This window comes from Rattus rattus, chromosome X (assembly GCF_011064425.1).
Source record: "Rattus rattus isolate New Zealand chromosome X, Rrattus_CSIRO_v1, whole genome shotgun sequence".
Lineage (NCBI taxonomy): Eukaryota > Metazoa > Chordata > Mammalia > Rodentia > Muridae > Rattus > Rattus rattus.
Window position 1 is genome coordinate 121,086,662 of NC_046172.1, and position 19,194 is coordinate 121,105,855.

Genomic DNA, 19,194 nt, shown 5'->3' on the forward strand with positions numbered 1-19,194 from the left:
CTAAATGTCCTCTGCATTCCAATTATTTTTTTCACACTGACTCTTGCGTCTAGCAGTTATCTTTTTACCATGTCTATTGGCTTTTCTCTTGAATATCATGTGGTTGAGACTGTAACTTTCTTATATTTTCTTCTTTAAAAGCAATATGCACATATTTTTACTTGACAGGGTGTATTCATGGTTTTCATGTTTACTATGGTTTGATGGTTCAATTACACTACTTACTCCAGATATATGTGTCCTTTGTGTGTGTCTGTATATATACATATGTGATGTGTATAGTGAGTGGTTTGTCTGTTTCATTTACTTAATCCTGTTCTTTAAGAAAATAATCTTATTATATTCAAATATTAATTGCCTTTTTGTATTTAGATATATCATAGTTTTAAATTTCATGTTAGGTCCTTAATGATCTGAAATTAATATTTGTATAACTAACGAGATAAGGATTTTTTCTTATGACTCTATAGTAGCTCTAGAGTAAAAAAATCAATAATATCAATTTGCATTTCAAGCATATCATCTTTATTTTTGTAAAACAGCTCTCTCACCAAAAGGTAATGAGGTCTCCTTCAATGAGTATTTCTGGAGATTATAAGCTGTATTGCTTGGTTTGGGCATATCAACTCTTAGACTAACTTTATCCCCAGCTAAGACTCCTTGTTACTTGGTTTCTCCTGGCATCCATGTGGTTATAGTTCATCATGGCTTCTCCCTCCCTCTTCCTCAGTCCTTTCTCCTTCCATTCTCATCTTCTCCCCTCTACCTGCTCCCACTCTTAAACATCCACTCCCACCAGTGTAGAGTACCTTTACTCAGATCACAAGCTCACAAGTTCCATACTATACTTATTGAAGAAGTCTGTATACTCTTTGTAGCTGTATTCAGGTTTTCTAGAGTCACAGAACTTATGGATAGTCCCTATGTAGTAAGGGAATTTGTTATGACTTGCAGTCTGTAGTCCAACTCTCCAACAATGGTCAACTGTGAATGTGAAGTCCAAGGGTCTAGTAGTTGCTCAGTCCCACAAGGTTAGTTGTTTCAGCTGGTCTTCTGTAGAAGTAGATTCCAAGAGATGTGCTGGCAAGTAAATGCAAGCAGGTGAAGAAGAGCAAATCTTCCTTCTTCCAATGTTCTTTGTAGGCCTCCAGCAGAAGTTGTGGCACAGATTCAAGGTGTGTACCACCATGCCTGGACCTGGGACTTGTTTCGTCCCAGGCTGACCTTGAACTCAGAGATCTCCTTTGCCTTAGTCTCCTGGGATTAAAGGTATGTACGACTTTGCCAGGGCCTAAGGTTTTTCATAGCTACTGTGCCTCAAAATCGCCATGCCAAGATCCAGGTCAGAAACTTAAGTCTCCCAACCTCAAGATCTGGATCACAGGTGTACCCTCCAATTCTAGATTGTAGTTCATTCTAGATTTAGTCAAGGTGACAACTAGGAAAAGCCATTACAGTATTTTGTAACAATTTTTCAGTCTTGTCAGAAAACTGCTATCTAGTAACTCTGAAAGTCTTTTTAGGGGCTAGGCACGATGGCACACAGATACAATTCCAAATTTCAGGAGGAGGCAAAAGAATTAGGAATTTGGGGTCTTCTTCAGCTCATAGTAAGGCTGAGGCCAAGCTAGGCTTCATGACTGCAATGTTTTCTACCAGGTCTTTGTACAGGATAGGTTCTGAGGTTTATCAATATATTGATCTCTTTCTTTTCTTACTAGGTTAAATAAGGGAAGTGAAATAACTGCACAATAAAATCTAAATGGTGATTGTAATCTAGTGACTGCAAGTCCAGTAAATCATAATACTCCTGTGAACAAAAATATGTTAGTCCACATTGGCATTTTGCAATTTTCCAGACAATGTCTTGCTCTTCCTATATTATTGTGATAGAAGTCCTGTTACTAGACACACTTGTTTTTAAGGCAAGTGAGGAACAAACTAATATAGCTCAATTCATACAGTTAATGAGCAGGAATTGAATTCAGAGATCGTCTTATAAAATATTTTCTCCTATAATACATTCCTGAGATGCATTTCAGGTTTTTACGTAGTCACCTATGGTTTTGGGAGGAAAACACACACTTTGTTCAGAAGGGAGAAGAAAATATGGGGGAGTCACAGGTTAATTTTGCATGTGAGTGCATGCTGTGTGTGTGTGTGTGTGTGTGTGTGTGTGTGTGTGTGGTATTTATGAAAAATAAAAGATAAGACAAACAGTTTTGGAGTTGTTTGTGGTATTTTGAATAAAATTTGTCCCTATAGGCTTGAAGGGAATGCCACTAATTTGAAAAAATTGGGATACGAGGCTTTGTTGAAATAGGTGTGGCCTTGTTGGAGGGAGCGTGTTACTGGATTAGGCTTTATGGATTCAAAAATTCAAGCCAGACAGATTGTCTCTACCTACTGCCTGCCAATCCACATGTAGCACTTTCATCTCCTCTAGGAGAATGACTGCCTACCTGTCTCCCTGTTTCCCCTGTCATGATGATAATAGACTCAATCTCTGACTCTGTAAGGCAGCCACAATTAAATACTTTCCTTTATAAGACTTACTGTGGCCATGGTCTCTCTTCACTGCAATAGAAATCCTAACTAAGACTGTTCATTTAAACCATTCTCATAGACTTTGCAGACAGGGACTTTCTCTACTTGTCTGCTACCTGGTGTGGGCTCCTTCACCATGGTTTGTAAGTAAGAGCAGAGAAATATTTTCAGAGTATGAGCTCTGGATTACCGGGGAGAGCTAAAAACTTTGACTATTAGCCTGACTATATAATTAACAGATGCCAAATATATAAAAATAGAATATATGAAAAAATAATACACAGGTTCAAAAAGGATGTCAGATCTTGGAGATATATATATATATATATATATATATATATATATATATATATATATGTATTGGAACTGAGGACTGAACCCAGGACCTTGCATTTGCTAGGCAAGCGCTCTACCACTGAGCTAAATACCCAACTCCGGGATTTATATTTCTAAATGTAATATATCTTTATTTCCACAGGTTTCATGTCCATATTTTCATGTAGCAAATTATTCCATATCTTTAAGACTTCTAGCAACTGCCATCTTATTTGTGATTTGTAAATTAGTAATTCATTAATAGTTGGTCTAGTTGGGGTTCTTCACTCCCACTTGGTGGCTCAGCTGAACTCTGAAGTGTAGGAAGGAAGTGCCTGTCTCCTGCTTCTTTACTGCCTTGTTGCTGTTCTCCTTCATGTGGATTCTTTGGGCCACTTACCCAATGGTATGAATTGCAAAAGGCAGACAATAGGCCTGTGAGAATTTGCTTCCCAGATTTTAAGTTATTCCATTACTTGTCAGATAAAATTTCAAGGCATCATGTTCCTATGGCTTTGCTAAATAGTTAACATGTTGTGTTTAACATGTGAATGCTATTTTGTTCCAAGGAAAACTGAGCCTACATTAAACTGAATAGTTACTAATACTTAGAGCAACCGCAAATGATGCCAGACCACTCTCTTAAAGTCTGCTTCAAAAATTTAATGTTTTGGCACACATTTCCTAAAATAGATTAAACTATTAGGAGCCAAATAGGTCTACAATCATTTGTTTTATGAATGTGACTAATTATATTAATTATGAGTAACAATCCTAGTGCAATATGTGAGAGGTGAAAAATTCTATATTGTAGTAATGTAAAACATAAATATACTGTACAAATTAATCTTTATAACATATTAACTGCTAGAAATCTATGAATTTTATAGATTTATCTGGTACCATGCTTTTCTAGTATCCTTTGAAGGAGTAAACAGAAAGTTATGTCTCCTCACTTCTGAAGAAGGGAATAGTTTCAAGAATTTTGAAAGACAGAGAGGAAATGGTTTGCTAAAAGATGGAAGGATGGAAGGAATCAAGGATCCTGGGAAGGTGAAGAGAAGGGGAGGGGACAGGAGAGGAGGAAGAGGAGGGGGAGGAGAGGTAATGGGGAGGGTGGGAGAAAGATTGTTTTGTAATTTCCAACAACTCTGTTAAACTAGCTATTTGGTGGTGCAAGGAAATATTTGGAATCTTTCCTCTTAACATACATCATTATTTATTAATTTCATTCAACTATAGCGTTTATTAATTTAGTACTTTTAATTTAAAGAAACCCCACACTGTTTCTTGGCACTTTGATAAGCTGGGAGGATGAAAGACACTTCCTCATTCCTGCTTTATTGTTTGTTTGCTTGCTTGCTTGCCTGCTTTTGCCTCCAAAGGTTCTTTTTCTTTTTTTCTTTTATTGGATATATTTTTTTTAATTTTCATCTTAAGTGTTATCCCCTTTCCCAGTTGGTTTCCCCTCCAGAAACCCGATATCCCATCCTCCCCATGTTTCTGAGGGCACTCTCACCCACCCATCCACCACCCCCCTCCCCCCCGTCCTGCCCTGACATTTCCCCTACAGTGGGGCATCTAGCCTTAACAGGACCAAGGGCCTCTCCTCCCATTGATACCCAACAAGGCATCCACTACATATGTTGATGGAGCCATAGATCCATCCCTGTGTACTCTTGGAAAGGTGGTTTAGTTTCTGGGAGGTCTGGGGGTTTCTGATTGGTTGATATTGTTGCTCTTCTTATGGGGTTGCAAACACCTTCAGCTCCTTCAGTCTTTTCTCTAACTCCTCCATTGCAGACCCTGTTCTCAGTTCAATGGTTGGCTGCTAGCAACCATCTCTGTATTTGCCAGGCTTTGGCTGAGCCTCTCAGTAGACAGCTATATCAGGCTCCCGTCAGCATGCTTCTTCTTGGCATCCATAATATTGTCTAGGTCTGGTGTCTGTATATGGGATGGATACCCCAGATGGGGCAGTGTCATCTAGAGGTTCTTAAGTCTTCCAGATTTACCTCCTAGATAAAGCAGTCCTTGGGTATGCTTAGTAAGATGGTGACATAGGTTTGGATCTGTAGAGTGGCCATGATCTTTGTCTTACAAATGAACTTCTGCAAGTTGTTCTCTGAACTCTGCATACACTGCATCCCCAACCAAGTATGAGCACATGCTTGTGTCAAAAAAGTACATGGAATTTCATAAAATGTTCTCCAAAGCTACTTTTTACTGTGAGAGGCATATCTTAATGCCACTGTGCTATTTATATCTCTCTGGTAACCAAGAGACCAAGGCATATCTTTTTATGTTTATTTAAAGAAATTTGACAGTCTGGCTGTTAGGTATATACTGAGACAGAAGTTGGAGCATAAGAAAGAGGACATAGCAAGAAACTACACATCACCAGCCCTTAGGCCTGTGTTTTTGACACATGGTGTAATTTAAACCACCATAATAAAGTTAATGAGCCTGAGAAGAGTCACAGGGACTACCTTTCTTTGTCTTTGACACCTTTACACAGATCTAAAGGAACAGTCAAGGCCAGTTAATGGGGAGAAAGGGAATGAGGAAATCTACACGTACTCTTGAACAGGGTAAATGGTGGCAGGAAGTCTGATGGATCTTAACAAAGGTGTGTGAGCCATATGCCACCCGAATGATGGTTAACTAACCACGGAATTCTATATATGTTGTCCTCTGGTACTGAGTTTGAATTTGCTTCACCACTGCTCTCTGTTTGACATCCTCATCTGCCTGTCTTTTCTAACTCAAACCTTGTAAATGCTGCTTTACAAAAATCACTGCTTAGCTCTTGGTATTTTTTAACAGACCATTTCCTGCTTTCCAGGATCAAAGGGCTCCCCAGAGAGATTACTGGTGTTTGTCTTATCTGCTTTACTTCATCCTGTTTTTGCAGAAACAGGACAAAGGTAGTCTTGGCCTCCAAAATGTTCTAATTTTGTTGAAAGACAGATAGCCAGCAGTGGGATTGTTTTGAGGTTGTTTTCTGTATGCCTTGTACCCAAGCTATGTGGTGTCTTCAGCTAATGGCTTTTACCATCTAGTTATGATGCACAACCAAGAGCAGTTGCAGTAACATGTATTGTTTTATGGGCCTCTGGGTCCTCCCTGACCAATAACTGTTAAGGAGGTATCCCATGCCTGGCACTGAAATTTTCATTTAATAACCCATGTTTTCAAGGAGTAGCACTATCTATCCATAATTCCATTTTATGCATTATATTTTATTATTTAGCTTACAAATAATTGGTTTCTAGTAAGCTTCTTTGCGTATTCTCACCTGTACTCTCTCCTCTCCCCAGTGCTCCTATCCCACTTAAAAGAGCTTCTTTTCTTGTGAGAGCATTCATAGCACAGAAGAAGACAAGGACTCACAATTAGGGAAGCTCCTCCTCTGGGCTAGGTATGTTTTGCAGGCACTAGGGTCAGAGAAGCTGGCGAAGCCAAGCCCCTTGCTGTACTGTCTTACATTTGAAAGTGGAGGCAGACGATAATGTTGACATTTAATATGATGGATACTATATAGATAATTGAAATGTGATGGGAGCTCTAAATTGATAGAGAAGACAATTCACATATAGATGAGATAGTTTGGGAAGCCCTTTCTCAAAGCAGTATAAAAATGAGTTAGGCTGCTAAAGGGGAAGGAGGGTGGGTGGAAGGGCAAAGGCTCTAAGGTGAAGCCATTACAACTTGATATGTGTGGGAATCTGTAGACAGGGCAGCAGAAGAACCTAACAGGACGCCATGTGAAGATAGCAAGGAGAAGCAGGACCTTGTAAGTTATGACCAAGAGTTTGCTTTTTACTGGGGGAGGCAGAGAGGGGATAACTACTGGAGGGCCTTGAACAGGGGGGTGAAAGGGTATACTCACCTTGTAAAGTGTTCTGGGCTACTTACTGAAGAGAGTACATGCTGCAAAAGAGGAAGGCTGGCAGCTAAAGGATTAGATGTAGCCAACTGAGCAAAGCAGGCTGGGATCAGGGTAGCCGACAGAACGAGAACTGATTGAATTTGGAGATATGGTTTTAAAAGCAAGCCCAATATGTATCAGCTCAAGGATCCAGAAAGACGCTTAGTTATCTACAACTAGTCAAAATAGGTGAACAGAATTATTTTTAAAGTGCTCATGTTAGTTAACTACTCAGGAACAAGGGCACTGATAAACAGGACGTGAAAAGAATCAAAGATAGGATGTTTACAAGTAGACACCCTGTATATAATTTCCAAATCGTCTTATCAAAATTGTTTCTCAAAGAGAAGTCACTTTGTTGAGTATTATTTATTTATTTAATGAAAGACTTTTAAACTCAGAACCCAGATGACCTCCTGCACTGTGGCCCTCAGAGTCAACTTTATTTCTCCGAGTGAGATTTATAAATGGGCAAGGAAATGTGTTAAGAAGCATCAGATCAGGCTTACTGGAGAAAAGTTTCAGTTGGAGCAGGCCAGCCCTGAGGGCTGAGCATCTGTCCTCCACCGTCTTAAGCTTTGCTCCTCCCCTCCCTTCTTCCAGGTGGAAGAACTGGCGGGAGCCCGCAGCGATGCTCCCTGGGTCACGCCCTCCTCCGCCGCCACGTCCACTCTGGCCACCAGTCCCACCCTGGCCACGCCCCCACGCCATCCCGCACCCCTCCCAGCCACACCTTCCTCCCCGCACTGCGCTAGCGCGCTGGTTTCTAAAGTGACCTTGTGGGCGGAACTTCTGCCACTTGCTGGGACCCCTCTATTTATTGCCCAGGGTCAGCGCTACTCTGAGGACACGCACTTCCTGCTCTGTCTCTCTGTGCAACTCCGCGGACCCGATCCGATCCGAGCCCAAGACCTTCCAAGCGGTTAACCATGGTGGAGCAGCTGCTGATACTTCTGTACGCTCTTCTGGTGAGGCACCGCGCCCTGTGCATCCAGAACAACCTGCTCCTGAAGCAGCTGCGAATACTGGTGTGTGAGCGGGCCAGGCTGCTGCGCCAGGTACGTCCGCCAAGCTGTCCGGTGCCCTATCCCTCACGGTTTAGTGGCGAGAGCGGCCGGCTCCCGGAGTTTGTTGTGCAGACCATGTCTTACATGCTTGTGAATGAGGAGCACTTCTGCAACGACGCCATGAAAGTGGCATTCTTGATCAGCCTCCTGTCCGGGGAAGCCGAGGAGTGGGTGATGCCTTACATCGAGTCCAATAGCCACATCCTTGGTGATTATCGGGCCTTTGTTAATGAGATGAAGCAGTATTTTGGCTGGGATACCGACGATGAAGATGATGATGACGAGGAGGATGATTACTAGGCCGGAGCCCCTTAAGGCCTAGAGTTGGTGTCCTACAAGCCTTCTCCCTCCTACTCCCACCCGCCACTCCTGCTGTTTCCGAGCTCTCCCTTTGCATCACCATCCTCTTCCCTGCCAGTTTGTTTGCTCCATCATTCTCTTTAGAACTTGTCTTTGTTCCAGTTACCTGCTGTGAGTTGGGCCTGGACCTTGCTCTAAAACTCACTTCCACCCCTAGGTACCTATCCTAATCTGAACTGTGTTTGAGTTCCAGCCATTTTCCAGGTCCCTATTAGAACTGGTCAGACCACCTGCATTCCTGCTGCGGACATCCACTGGAACTCAGGCGAGACATCCATCTGCTCAGAAGCAGATTGCTGACATTTCACCTCCACTCACCGAATTTCATCTGAAGCCATGCACTTTTCAAGATAAGGACCGAGAAGATGAAGACGTTGCTATACTCGTTCAGACTCTTTGGACAACTCACCAACCCTTGAAGGGGCCAGCCAGTCTTTACAGCCTGGTTAGTTCTGTACTTACTCCCAGGTTCCGCCTCTGCCTGACCAGACTGCTGCCGCAACCTGATGTGCCTATCTGACAGTTAAAATGTTGACATTTCTTTTCTCCTATGCATCAGTTTTCCACAGCTCTTTCAGAACTGCAGCAGCCTCACAGATGTGTACATGTGGACAAGGAGTACTAAAATAAAAGCAAACGGACAGGCATTCAGCCCAGATCCTTTCAAGTACTTGGAAAAGCAATGTAATTCTTTGCAATAAATATCAAGCACTGCAAAACAGAAGCAAAATGTTGTCTTTTCATGGTTAAGCGCTGCTATTGGCTATTGCCACTGGTCTCCATTAATTCTTTGGGATAGGGGAACTTGTTTCAATCTCAGTATTCTCACTTTCACTTTTAGGCTCCAGAAGGGCCCTGCCATAGGGTTTTTAAGGCTTTGGGGAAGGAGCATTGTCTGGAACTTCCAAGGTGGCATATAAAGGGGTGACTGGGTAAGGGGCATATCGTCTTAAATTAGATCATTGGAGAAATAAAGGGCCACCATTACTGTTTAAACTGGCAATGGGGGCATATTACTGGGCACAGTAAAGTTTCCTGACAGGGAAGTTTTATCCATTGTCCTTCTTACCTGTGGGTGGCCATTGAGCTCAGACATACATTAACTAACTTAGTGAAATATCAAGTTCTTAAGCTAAGGACAACTTTTTTTAAGGTTTGTTTGTTTGTTTGTTTATTATGCATCAGTGTTCTGCTTGCACATGTCAAAAGTGCAAGCCAGAAGAAAGGCGTCAAAGATCCACTATAGATGGTTTATGAGTCACCATGTGGTTGAGGGGAATTGAACTCAGAACCTTTGGAAGAGCAATCAGAACCCTTAACTTTAGTGGCCCTGTAATCAGTATAGCCTAAACTCAACATGCCACCCTCCTTGTGCAGACATCCTTAGACTTCCACTTTATACATTTGCCTCAGATTCTTGCCTAGGAAAATTGGCAAGTTGCTTATATATCTTCTGAGCTAGAGCAGGGGCTGTAGTTTGAGTTAACATCTCTCTAGGTCCAGAGAGTTCAGAGGGTGGGTACTAAGAATTATGTGTACAGCTTTGTCTGGCTGTCAGTCAGTCCATTATGTCTGTTATCTTGATGAAATGAACTTGGTAGAGGGGTATACAGGGGTAACTAGGAAATATGGGGGGAATCTAAGGTTTCTGGAATCTACCTGAATGTCCTCATTCCATTGGTTTGAAAGCCAATTTGGACTTAGAACTTTTAATTAATTTAAATAATACATCATGATTTAAGAGTTTCAGGCATGACCATACCTTATTTATTATACAGCTAAACCCCAGGGAGGATGAAATGGGGGACACTGGTCATCATATGAGTAACCTGACATGTGTGGGTTAAATCAGATTCTGTCCACAAGGTATTTGGAAGAATGCCAGCTACATTTTATGCACTCTATAAGCATGGGTACTTCCCTCTAGGGCCTGGTAGCAAGGCTCAGCCAGCCGAATGCTTGCTATGAGACTAGGTCTAATAGGAAGATGTCAAGGTTACCATGAGTTGAGTATAGTGGAAATAAAACTATGACAGGGACCCATTCTCTTTGGGGCTCTTACAAGATGCCAGCATGAGAAGCGTTTTACCTGATAAATACACAAAGATCAGAGCAGGAGTCATTTCCAGGCCTTAGGACACTTATTTTTCTGGAGGGTGGAGACAGATGGGTATAGGGAAGACTGGACAAAGGGGTCAAGGTCTGGGTGGAAATGGAGCCCTTCCAGAGATGCTGTGCCTAATGCTACTGAATAAAGACAATTGCAATAATTTGGGATTCAGTTGTCACATTACCTCTTCTCATGAAATAAAATATCCTTGGAAGAGAAACATACACTTTTAAGACATAATATACATGAGGCCATAGAATCACTGTTTCTTCCTTGCTAGAAAGCCAGCAGGCTACTGATAGACAAGAATTAAGTAAAAGAGACAATGACACTAAAATCAAGATATTATTTCCAAATTTATAATCCAGGTAAGCAGGGAGGAGCTATTATGCATTGGTGTGTGCAGAACCATTTATCTCACGATGGTTCCATAGCAACATGATACTTGGGCCAGAACTATAAGGATGCCTGGATATATATATTGTAGCTTTCCTCAGACAAACCACAAGAGGGCTTTGGATCCCATTACAGATGGTTGAGCACCACCATGTGGTTGCTGGGAATTGAACTCAGGACCTCTGGAAGAGCAGGCAGTTTTTTTAACCGCTGAGCCATCTCCAGCCCTGAAGAAAGTGTTCTTGGTAGATCTGAGATGAAACCTTTTATGCTAACAGTTGAAGATATTTAAGGTCTGTCTATTCCAAAGCCAAGCAAGTACATTCTCTGTGGGAAAGGGAGGGATTCCTGCGTAGGGAGATTGCCATGCCTCTGCTAGTTAGGGAAGAAATTCCTGAAGATGGCTAAATTCTGCAAAGACTAAGGAAGAAAATGATAAGCATGTCTAAAATGAAAACTCCACTTAGATGAAATCCACTAAATATTAGAAATCACAGACAGAAGCTCCTGAGTTCTCGTAATACTGGAATTGAAATGGTCACTGAAAGTATACTTCCAATAAAATAAAATAAGCATGCTGAAATTTATAAACATTGAATAATCAAGTGTACCTATGCCCTTACCCTTCATTATTTGAATCAACAAGCAATACCATCTGTTTGGTCCACGCTGTTGCGTTCTGCAGGGAGAAATGAAGAGTTGGAGATTCCTTGTGTATGTGATGTAATTGATTATTTTCAGTCCCTAATCAATGAAAAGTTCAGGGGTTTAGAGGTAGACAGTATAAATGGAAAAGTCTTGAATGCTCCATTTACATTTTAAATTTTATTTATTTTTATTGGATATGTTATATATTTACATTTGAAATGATATCCTCCTTCCCTCTCTATCATCCCTCCTCCCAATCCCCCTGCTTCTATGAAAATGCTTTCATTCCCACTCATCCACTTCCACCCAACAATTCCCACATCAACACCCTGAATTTCTTCTTATAAAAGGAATTTTGAACATTTTCTAGGATCTTAAGTCATCTAAGTAAAGGTTAATGACTCAGTGTCCATTTAGGGTCTTAGCACCTTTTCTTTAATAGTGGCATTTCATTACATGTTTATTGTTATTATTTACTTATAAAGAGAATGTTGCTATACTGATGTTAAATTTTCTTTTTCATATTGGATATTTTTACATTCATTTCAAATGTTATTCCCTTTCCCTGTTTCCCATACCCTTCCTTTTCTTCTATGAGGATGCTCCCCCTCCCCAACCATCCCCCTTCCTGTTCTCCACAACATTCCCCTACACTGGGGGTGGGGGTCCAGCCTTGACAGAACCAAGGAATTCTTCTCCCCTTGGTGCCCAACAAGGCCATCCTTTCCTACATATGCTGCTGGAGCCATGGGTCTGTCCATGTGTAGTCTTTGGGTAGTGGTTTAGTCCCTGAGAGCTCTGGTTGGTTGGTATTGTTCTTATGATGGGGTTACAAGCCCTGTCAGCTCCTTCAATCTTTTCTGTAATTCCTCCAACAGGATTCTGTTCTCAGTTCAATGGTTTGCTGCTAGCATTCACCACTGTATTTGACATGCTCTGATTGTGCCTCTCAGGAGACAGCTAGATCCGACTCCTCTCAGCATGCACTTCTTAACTTCATCAATTTTATCACGTTTTGGTGATTGTGTGTATATGTGCATATATATATTACATGTGGGGCAGACTCTGAATGGCCATTGCTTTAGTCTCTGCTCCAAACTATGTCTCTATGTCCCTGCCTATGAATATTTTTGTTCCCCATTTTAAAAGAACTGAAGCATCTGCATTTATCATTCTTTTCTTGAGCTTCATATGGTCTGTGGATTATATCTTGGGTAATTCGAGTTTTGGGGCTATTATCAGTGAGTGCATATCGTGTGTGTGTGTGTGTGTGTGTGTGTGTGTGTGTGTGTGTGTGTGTGTGTGTGTGTGATTGGGTTATCTCACACAGGATGATATTTTCTAGTTCCATTCATTTGCTTATGAATTTCATGAAGTCACTGTTTGTTCATAGCTGAGTAATATTCCATTGTGTAGATGTACCACATTTTCTGTATCCATTCCTCTGTTGAAGGGCATATGGGTTCTTTCCAGCTTCTAGCTATTATAAATAAGACTGGAACACAGTGGAGCATGTGTCCTTGTATGTTGGAACATCTTTTGGATATATGCCCAGGAGTGGTATAGTTGGGTCCAATTTTCTGAGGAAACTCCAGATTGATTTTCAGAGTGAATATACCAGTTTGCAATCCCACCAACAATGGAGGAGTGTTCCTCTTTCTCCACATCATTGCCAGCATCTGTTGTCACATGAGTATTTTGCCTTAGGCATTCTGACTGGTATGAGGTGGAATCTCAGGGTTGTTTTGATATGCATTTCCCTGATGACTAAGTATGTTAAACATTTCTTTAGGTTCCTCTCAGGCATTCGATATTCCTCGGCTGAGAATTCTTTCTTTCACTCTGTACCCCATTTTTAAAGGGTTATTTGGCTCTCTGGAGTCTAACTTCTTGAGTTCATCGTATATTTGGATATTAACCTTCTGTCATATGTAGGATTGCTAAAGAACTTTCCCCAATCTGTTGGTTGCCATTTTGTCCTAATGACAGTGTCCATGACCTTGCAGAAGGTTTGCAGTTTTATGAGGTCCCATTTGTCGATTCTTGATCTTAGAGCATAAGCCATTGGTGTTTTGTTCAGGAAATTTTCTCCATGCCCATGTGATTGAGACTCTTCCCCACTTTTTCTTCTATTAGTTTGAGTGTATCTGGTTTGATGTGGAGGTCCTTGATCCATGTGAACTTAAGCATTGTAGAGGGCGATAAGAATGGATCAATTTGCATTCTTCTACATGCTGACCTCCAGGTGAATCAGCACCATTTGTTGAGAATGCTATCTTTTTTCCATTAGATTGTTTTAGCTTTTCTGTAAAAAATAAATGCAGTGATCATAAGTTTGTGGGTTCACTTCTGGGTCTTCAATTCTATTCCACTGATCTATCTGCCTGTCTCTGTACCTATACCATACAATTGTTTTTATCATTATATACAGCTTGAGGTCTGGGAAGGTGATTCCCCCTAGAAGTCCTTTTATTGTCGAGGATAGTTTTAGCTATCCTGGATTTTTTGTTATTCCAAATGAATTTGTAAATTGCTCTTTTTAACTCATGAAGAATTGAGTTGCAATTTTGATGGATTGCATTGAATTCTGTAGATTGCTTTTTGGCAAGATGGCCATTTTTACTATATTATTACTGCCAATCCATAAGAATGGGAGGTCTTCCCATATTCTGAGATCTTCAATTTCTTTCTTCAGAGACATGAAGCACTAGTCATACAGATCTTTCACTTGCTGAGTTAGAGTCACACCAGGGGATTTTATATTATTTGAGACTATTGTGAAGGGTGTAATTTCCCTAACTTCTTTCTTAGCCTGTTTATCCTTGGAGTAGAGGAAGGCTACTGATTTGTTTGAGTTAATTTTATACCAAGCCACTTTGCTGAAATTGTTTATCAGGCTTAGTAGTTCTCTGGTGGAACTTTTGGGGTCACTTAATTATACTATCATATCATCTGCAAATGGTGATATTTTGACTTCTTCCTTTCCAGTTTGTATTCCTTGGACCTTCTTTTGTTGTCTGATTGCTGTGTCTAGGACTTTGAGTACTATAATAGGTAGGGAGAGAGTGGGCACCATTCTTTAATCCCTGATTTTATTAGGACTGCTTCAAGTTTCTCTCTATTTACTTTAATGTGCTACTGGTTTGCTCTATATTACTTTTACTATGTTTAGATATAGGCCTTGAATTCCTATTCTTTCCAGGACTTTTATCATGAAGGGGTGTTGGATTCTGTCAAATGCTTTCTCAGCATCTGATGAAATGATCATGTAGTTCTTTTCTTTGATTTTGTTTACATGAATGGATTTCTGTATATTGAACCACCCCTGCATCACTGGGATGAAGCCTCCTTGATCATGATGGATGATCATTTTGATGTGTTCTTGGATTCGGATTGCAAGATTTTTTTTTTTTTATCATTTTCTTTCTTTTTTTTTTATGCTTGAATATTTCTTATATACATTTAGGTGTTATTCCTTTCCCAGTTTCGGTTATTCCATCCCCCTCCCCTCCCTTGTATGGGTGTTCCCCTCCCCACCCTCCCCTCATTGCCGCCCTCCCCCCGACAGTCTAGTTCACTGGGGGTTCAGTCTTAGCAGGACCCAGGGCTTCCCCTTCCACTGGTGCTCTTACTAGGATATTCATTGCTACCTATGAGGTCAGAGTCCAGGGTCAGTCCATGTATAGTCTTTAGGTAGTGGCTTAGTCCCTGGAAGCTCTGGTTGCTTGGCATTTGTTGTACATATGGGTCTCGAGGCCTTCAAGCTCTTCAGTTCTTTCTCTGATTCCTTCAGCGGTCCTATTCTCAGTTCAGTGGTTTGCTGTGACATTCGCCTCTGTATTTGCTGTGTATTCTGGCTGTGTCTCTCAGGGCGATCTACACTTCTGCACTTCTTTGCTTCATCATCTTGTCTAATTGGATTGCAAGAATTTTATTGAGCATTTTTCCATTGATATTCCGAAGGGAAATTGGTCTGAAGTTCTCTTTCTCTGTTGCATCTTTGTGTGATTTAGGTATGAGCATACTTGTGGCTTCATAGAAGGAATTGGATGGTGTTCCTCTATTTATATTTGTGGATGTAATTTGGACAGTATTGTTGAGGGTCTTCTAAAGGTCTGGTAAATTCTGCACTAAACCCCTCTGGTCCTGGGCTCTTTTTTGTTGGGAGACTTTTAATAACTGTTTCTATTTATTTAGGAGTTATGGGATTGTTTAGATGGTTTATCTGATCCTAATTTAACTTTGGTACCTGGTATCTGTATAGGAAATTGTCCATTTCATCCAGATTTTCCAGTTTTGTTCAATATAGGCTTTTGTAGTATGATATGATGATTTTTTAAATTTCCTCAGATTCTGTTGTTATGTCTCCCTTTTCATTTCTAATTTGGTTAATTTGGATACCCTCTCTTTGCCCTCTGGTTAGTCTGGTTAGGTTATCTATCTGGTTGATTTTCTTAAAGAACCAGCTCTTGGTTTTGTTGATACTTTGTATAGTATTTTTTGTTTCTACTTAGTTGATTTCAGTCCTGAGTTTGATTATTTCCTGCCTTCTACTCCTATTGGATGTATTTGCTGCTTTTGTTCTAGAGCTTTTGGTGTGCTATCAAGCTGCTAATGTATGCTCTCTCCAATTTCTCTTTGGAGACACTCAGAGCTATGAGTTTTCCTCTTAGCACAGCTTTCATTGTGTCCCATAAGTTTGGGTATGTTGTGCCTTCATTTTCATTAAATTCTAAAAGAGTATTTAATTTCTATTTTTATTGCTTCATTGACCAAGTTATCATTGAGTAGAGCATTGTTCAACTTCCATGTATGTGTGGGCTTTCTATCATTATTGTTGTTATTGAAGACCAGCCTTAGTTTGTGGGGATCTGATAGAATGAATGGGATTATTTCAATCTTCTTGTATCTGTTGAGGCCTGTTTTCTGACTGATTACATTGTCAGTTTTGGAGAAGGTACCTTGAGAACCTGAAAAGAAGGTATATTCTTTTGTTTTAGGATGGAATGTTTTATAAATATCAGTTTAATCCATTTGGTTCATGACTTCTGTTAGTTTCTGTCTGTCTCTGTTTACTTACGGTTTCCATGATCTATTCATTGATGAGAGTGGAGTGATGAAATCTCCTACTACTATTGTGTGAGGGGCAATGTGTGCTTTGAACTTTAGTAAGGTTTCTTTTATGAATGTAAGTCCCCTTGCATTTAGAGGAGAGATATTCAGAATTAAGAGTTCATCTTGTTAGATTTTTTTCCTTGGAGGAGTATGAAGTATCCTTCCTTATCTTTTTTGATAACTTTTGGTTGAAATTCGATTTCATTCGATATTAGAATGGCTACTCCAGCTTGTTTCTTGGGAACATTTGCTTGGAAAAGTGTTTTCCAGGCTTTTACTGTGAGGTAGTGTCTGTCTTTATCTCTGAGGTGTATTTCCTGTGTGCAGCCAAATGCTGGGTCATCTTTACATATTCAGTCTGTTAGTCTATGTCTTTTCATTGGGGAATTGAATCAATTGATGTTAAGAGACATTAAGACATATTGATTGTTGTTTCCAGTTATTTTTGTTATTAGGGGTGGAATTACGTTTGTGTGTCTCTCTTTTTGGTTGTTTTGCAAGGAGATTACTTTCTTGCTTTTTCTAGAGTGTAATTTCCCTCCTTGTGTTGGAGTTTTCAATCTATTATCTTTTGAAGGGCTGGATTTGTAGAAAAATATTGTGTAAATTTGTTTTGTCATGGAATATCTTGGTTTCTCCATTTTTGTTAATTGAGAGTTTTGCTGGATATCATAGCCTGGGCTGGCATTTGTTTTCTCTGAGTGTCTGTATGACATCTGCCCAGGATCTGCTGCCTTTCATAGTCTCTGTTGAGAAGTCTGGTATAATTCTGATAGGTCCACCTTTTTATGTCACTTGTATTTTTTCCCCTTACAGCTTTTAATATTCTTTCTCTGTTTTGTGCATTTGGTGTTTTGAGTATTATTTGATAGGAGGAATTTCTTCTCTGCTCCAATATATTTGGAGTCCTGTAGGCTTCTTGAATGTGTATGGGCATCTCTTTCTTTAGGCTAGGGAAGTTTTCTTCTATAATTTTATCGAAGAAATTTACTGGCCCTTTAAGTTGGGAGTCTTCACTCTCTTCTATATCTATTATCCTTAGGTTTGCTCTTCTCATTGTGTCCTGGATTTTCTGGATGTTTTGGGTTAGGAGCTTTTTCCATTTTACATTATCTTTGATGATCTTGTTGATATTTCCTATGGTATCTTCTGCCTTGACATTGTCTCTTCTATCTTTTGCACTCTGTTGTTGATCCTTGTATCTATGACTCCTGATCTCTTTCCTAGATTTTCTATCTCCAGAGTTGTCTCTCTTTGTGCTTGCTTTATTTTTTTTTATTTACATTTTTATATCCTCGATGTTTTAGTTCTATTCCTTCATATGTTTGGTTGTGTTTTCCTGTAATTCTTTAAGGGATTTTTGTGTTTCCTCTTTAATGGCTTCTAAGTTTTTACCTGTGTTATCCTGTATTTCTTTGAGGGAATTATTTATGTCCTTCTTTATATCCTCTATCATCATCATGAGATGTGATTTTACATCCAAATCTTGCTTTTCTGTAGTGTTCGGATATCCAGTATTTGTTTTGGTGGGAAAATCAGGCTCTGATTATGCCAAGTAGTCTTGGTTTCTGTTGCTTAGGTTCCTGCTCTTGCCTCTCATCATCAGGTTGTCTCTAGTGTTAGTTTGCTTTGCTGTTTCTGACAGTGGCTTCACTCTTCTATAGGCCTGCGTGTCAGCACTCCTTTAGACCTGTTTTCTTTCAGCCAGATCTGGAAACAGAAAGCTGCTCCTGGGTATGTGTGACATGAAGTCTCCAGACTTGGAGCCCAAGAGTTGGTCTTACCTCAGCTCTCAGGCTTGTCTGTGCTACTGATGACTGGTTTTCAGCTCTTGGCACAAGCAGAAACTGGAAGGGTCCTACCGCTGACTGCTCCTAGGTCCCTGTGCCCAGAGGGCATAGAGTGAAGTAGGTGGGTTCCTCTTGGTTCAGGAATGTGGACAGTACTTGTCTCCTCTGAGCTTTCAGGATTATCTGTACTTCTGAGAGTCAAGCTCTCTCCCCAATTAAAATTTCTAATAGCAGTTTGAATTATTGAGTAGGTCAAATATTTTCCCCACAGTCTGAATTCTTTTAGTCCCAAAGGTTGATTTCCTGTTTGGTGTCCTTCTACAGTGGTGTTAACCTCTCTATTCCTGGGTTACAAGCTGATTATTCATGTTGCACTCTCTCACCTGCTTGAACCATTGATTCAGTTTTTTGTCTTCATTTGTTCTATTGTCTAGAGCCATTATCAACAACAACAACAACAACAACAACAAAATAAAATGAAAAACAAAAACAAAACCCATGATCTAGGTGATACTGAGCTTGAAGGAATTATGAATATCATAGCAAGATTTGTTAATGGGGCAGAAATGCTTGCAAAAACAAGTTAGGAAGAGGGGCAAGAGAGGATGCAAAAGTGTAAGAAAGTATCCAGCTCTAGCATTAACTCCCTTTTGTCCACACAGATGCTGCTGACTGAGTAGATCACTAACATATGTATTTTTCTTATGACTTTTCCCACAGCATTCACATATTATCCCTTCCTTAAGGAATGATTTCATCAATGAAATGAGAAGAATATGATATTTCTATTTTAACCAGTATCCATAAATAGTTTAATTGAATGGAACAAACAGTACAGAATTCTCTAGGCAGCTGAAGACACAAAATACTTTTGTTGGCTTGTTGATATGCATCTTTTAAAGCTTTACTTTAAAA

At 40.2% G+C, this 19,194-nt stretch overlaps 1 protein-coding gene across 1 annotated transcript; it reads left to right on the forward strand.

The window, feature by feature from the left end:
* Window positions 1-5,735: 5,735 nt before the first annotated feature.
* Ldoc1 (LDOC1 regulator of NFKB signaling) lies at window positions 5,736-8,944 on the forward strand. Its single transcript, XM_032889881.1, has 2 exons — window positions 5,736-5,789; window positions 7,397-8,944. Exon 2 carries the CDS (start codon window positions 7,723-7,725, stop codon window positions 8,158-8,160), a length of 438 nt encoding a protein of 145 aa, XP_032745772.1. The 5' UTR covers window positions 5,736-5,789; window positions 7,397-7,722; the 3' UTR covers window positions 8,161-8,944.
* The last annotated feature ends 10,250 nt before the right edge of the window (window positions 8,945-19,194 follow it).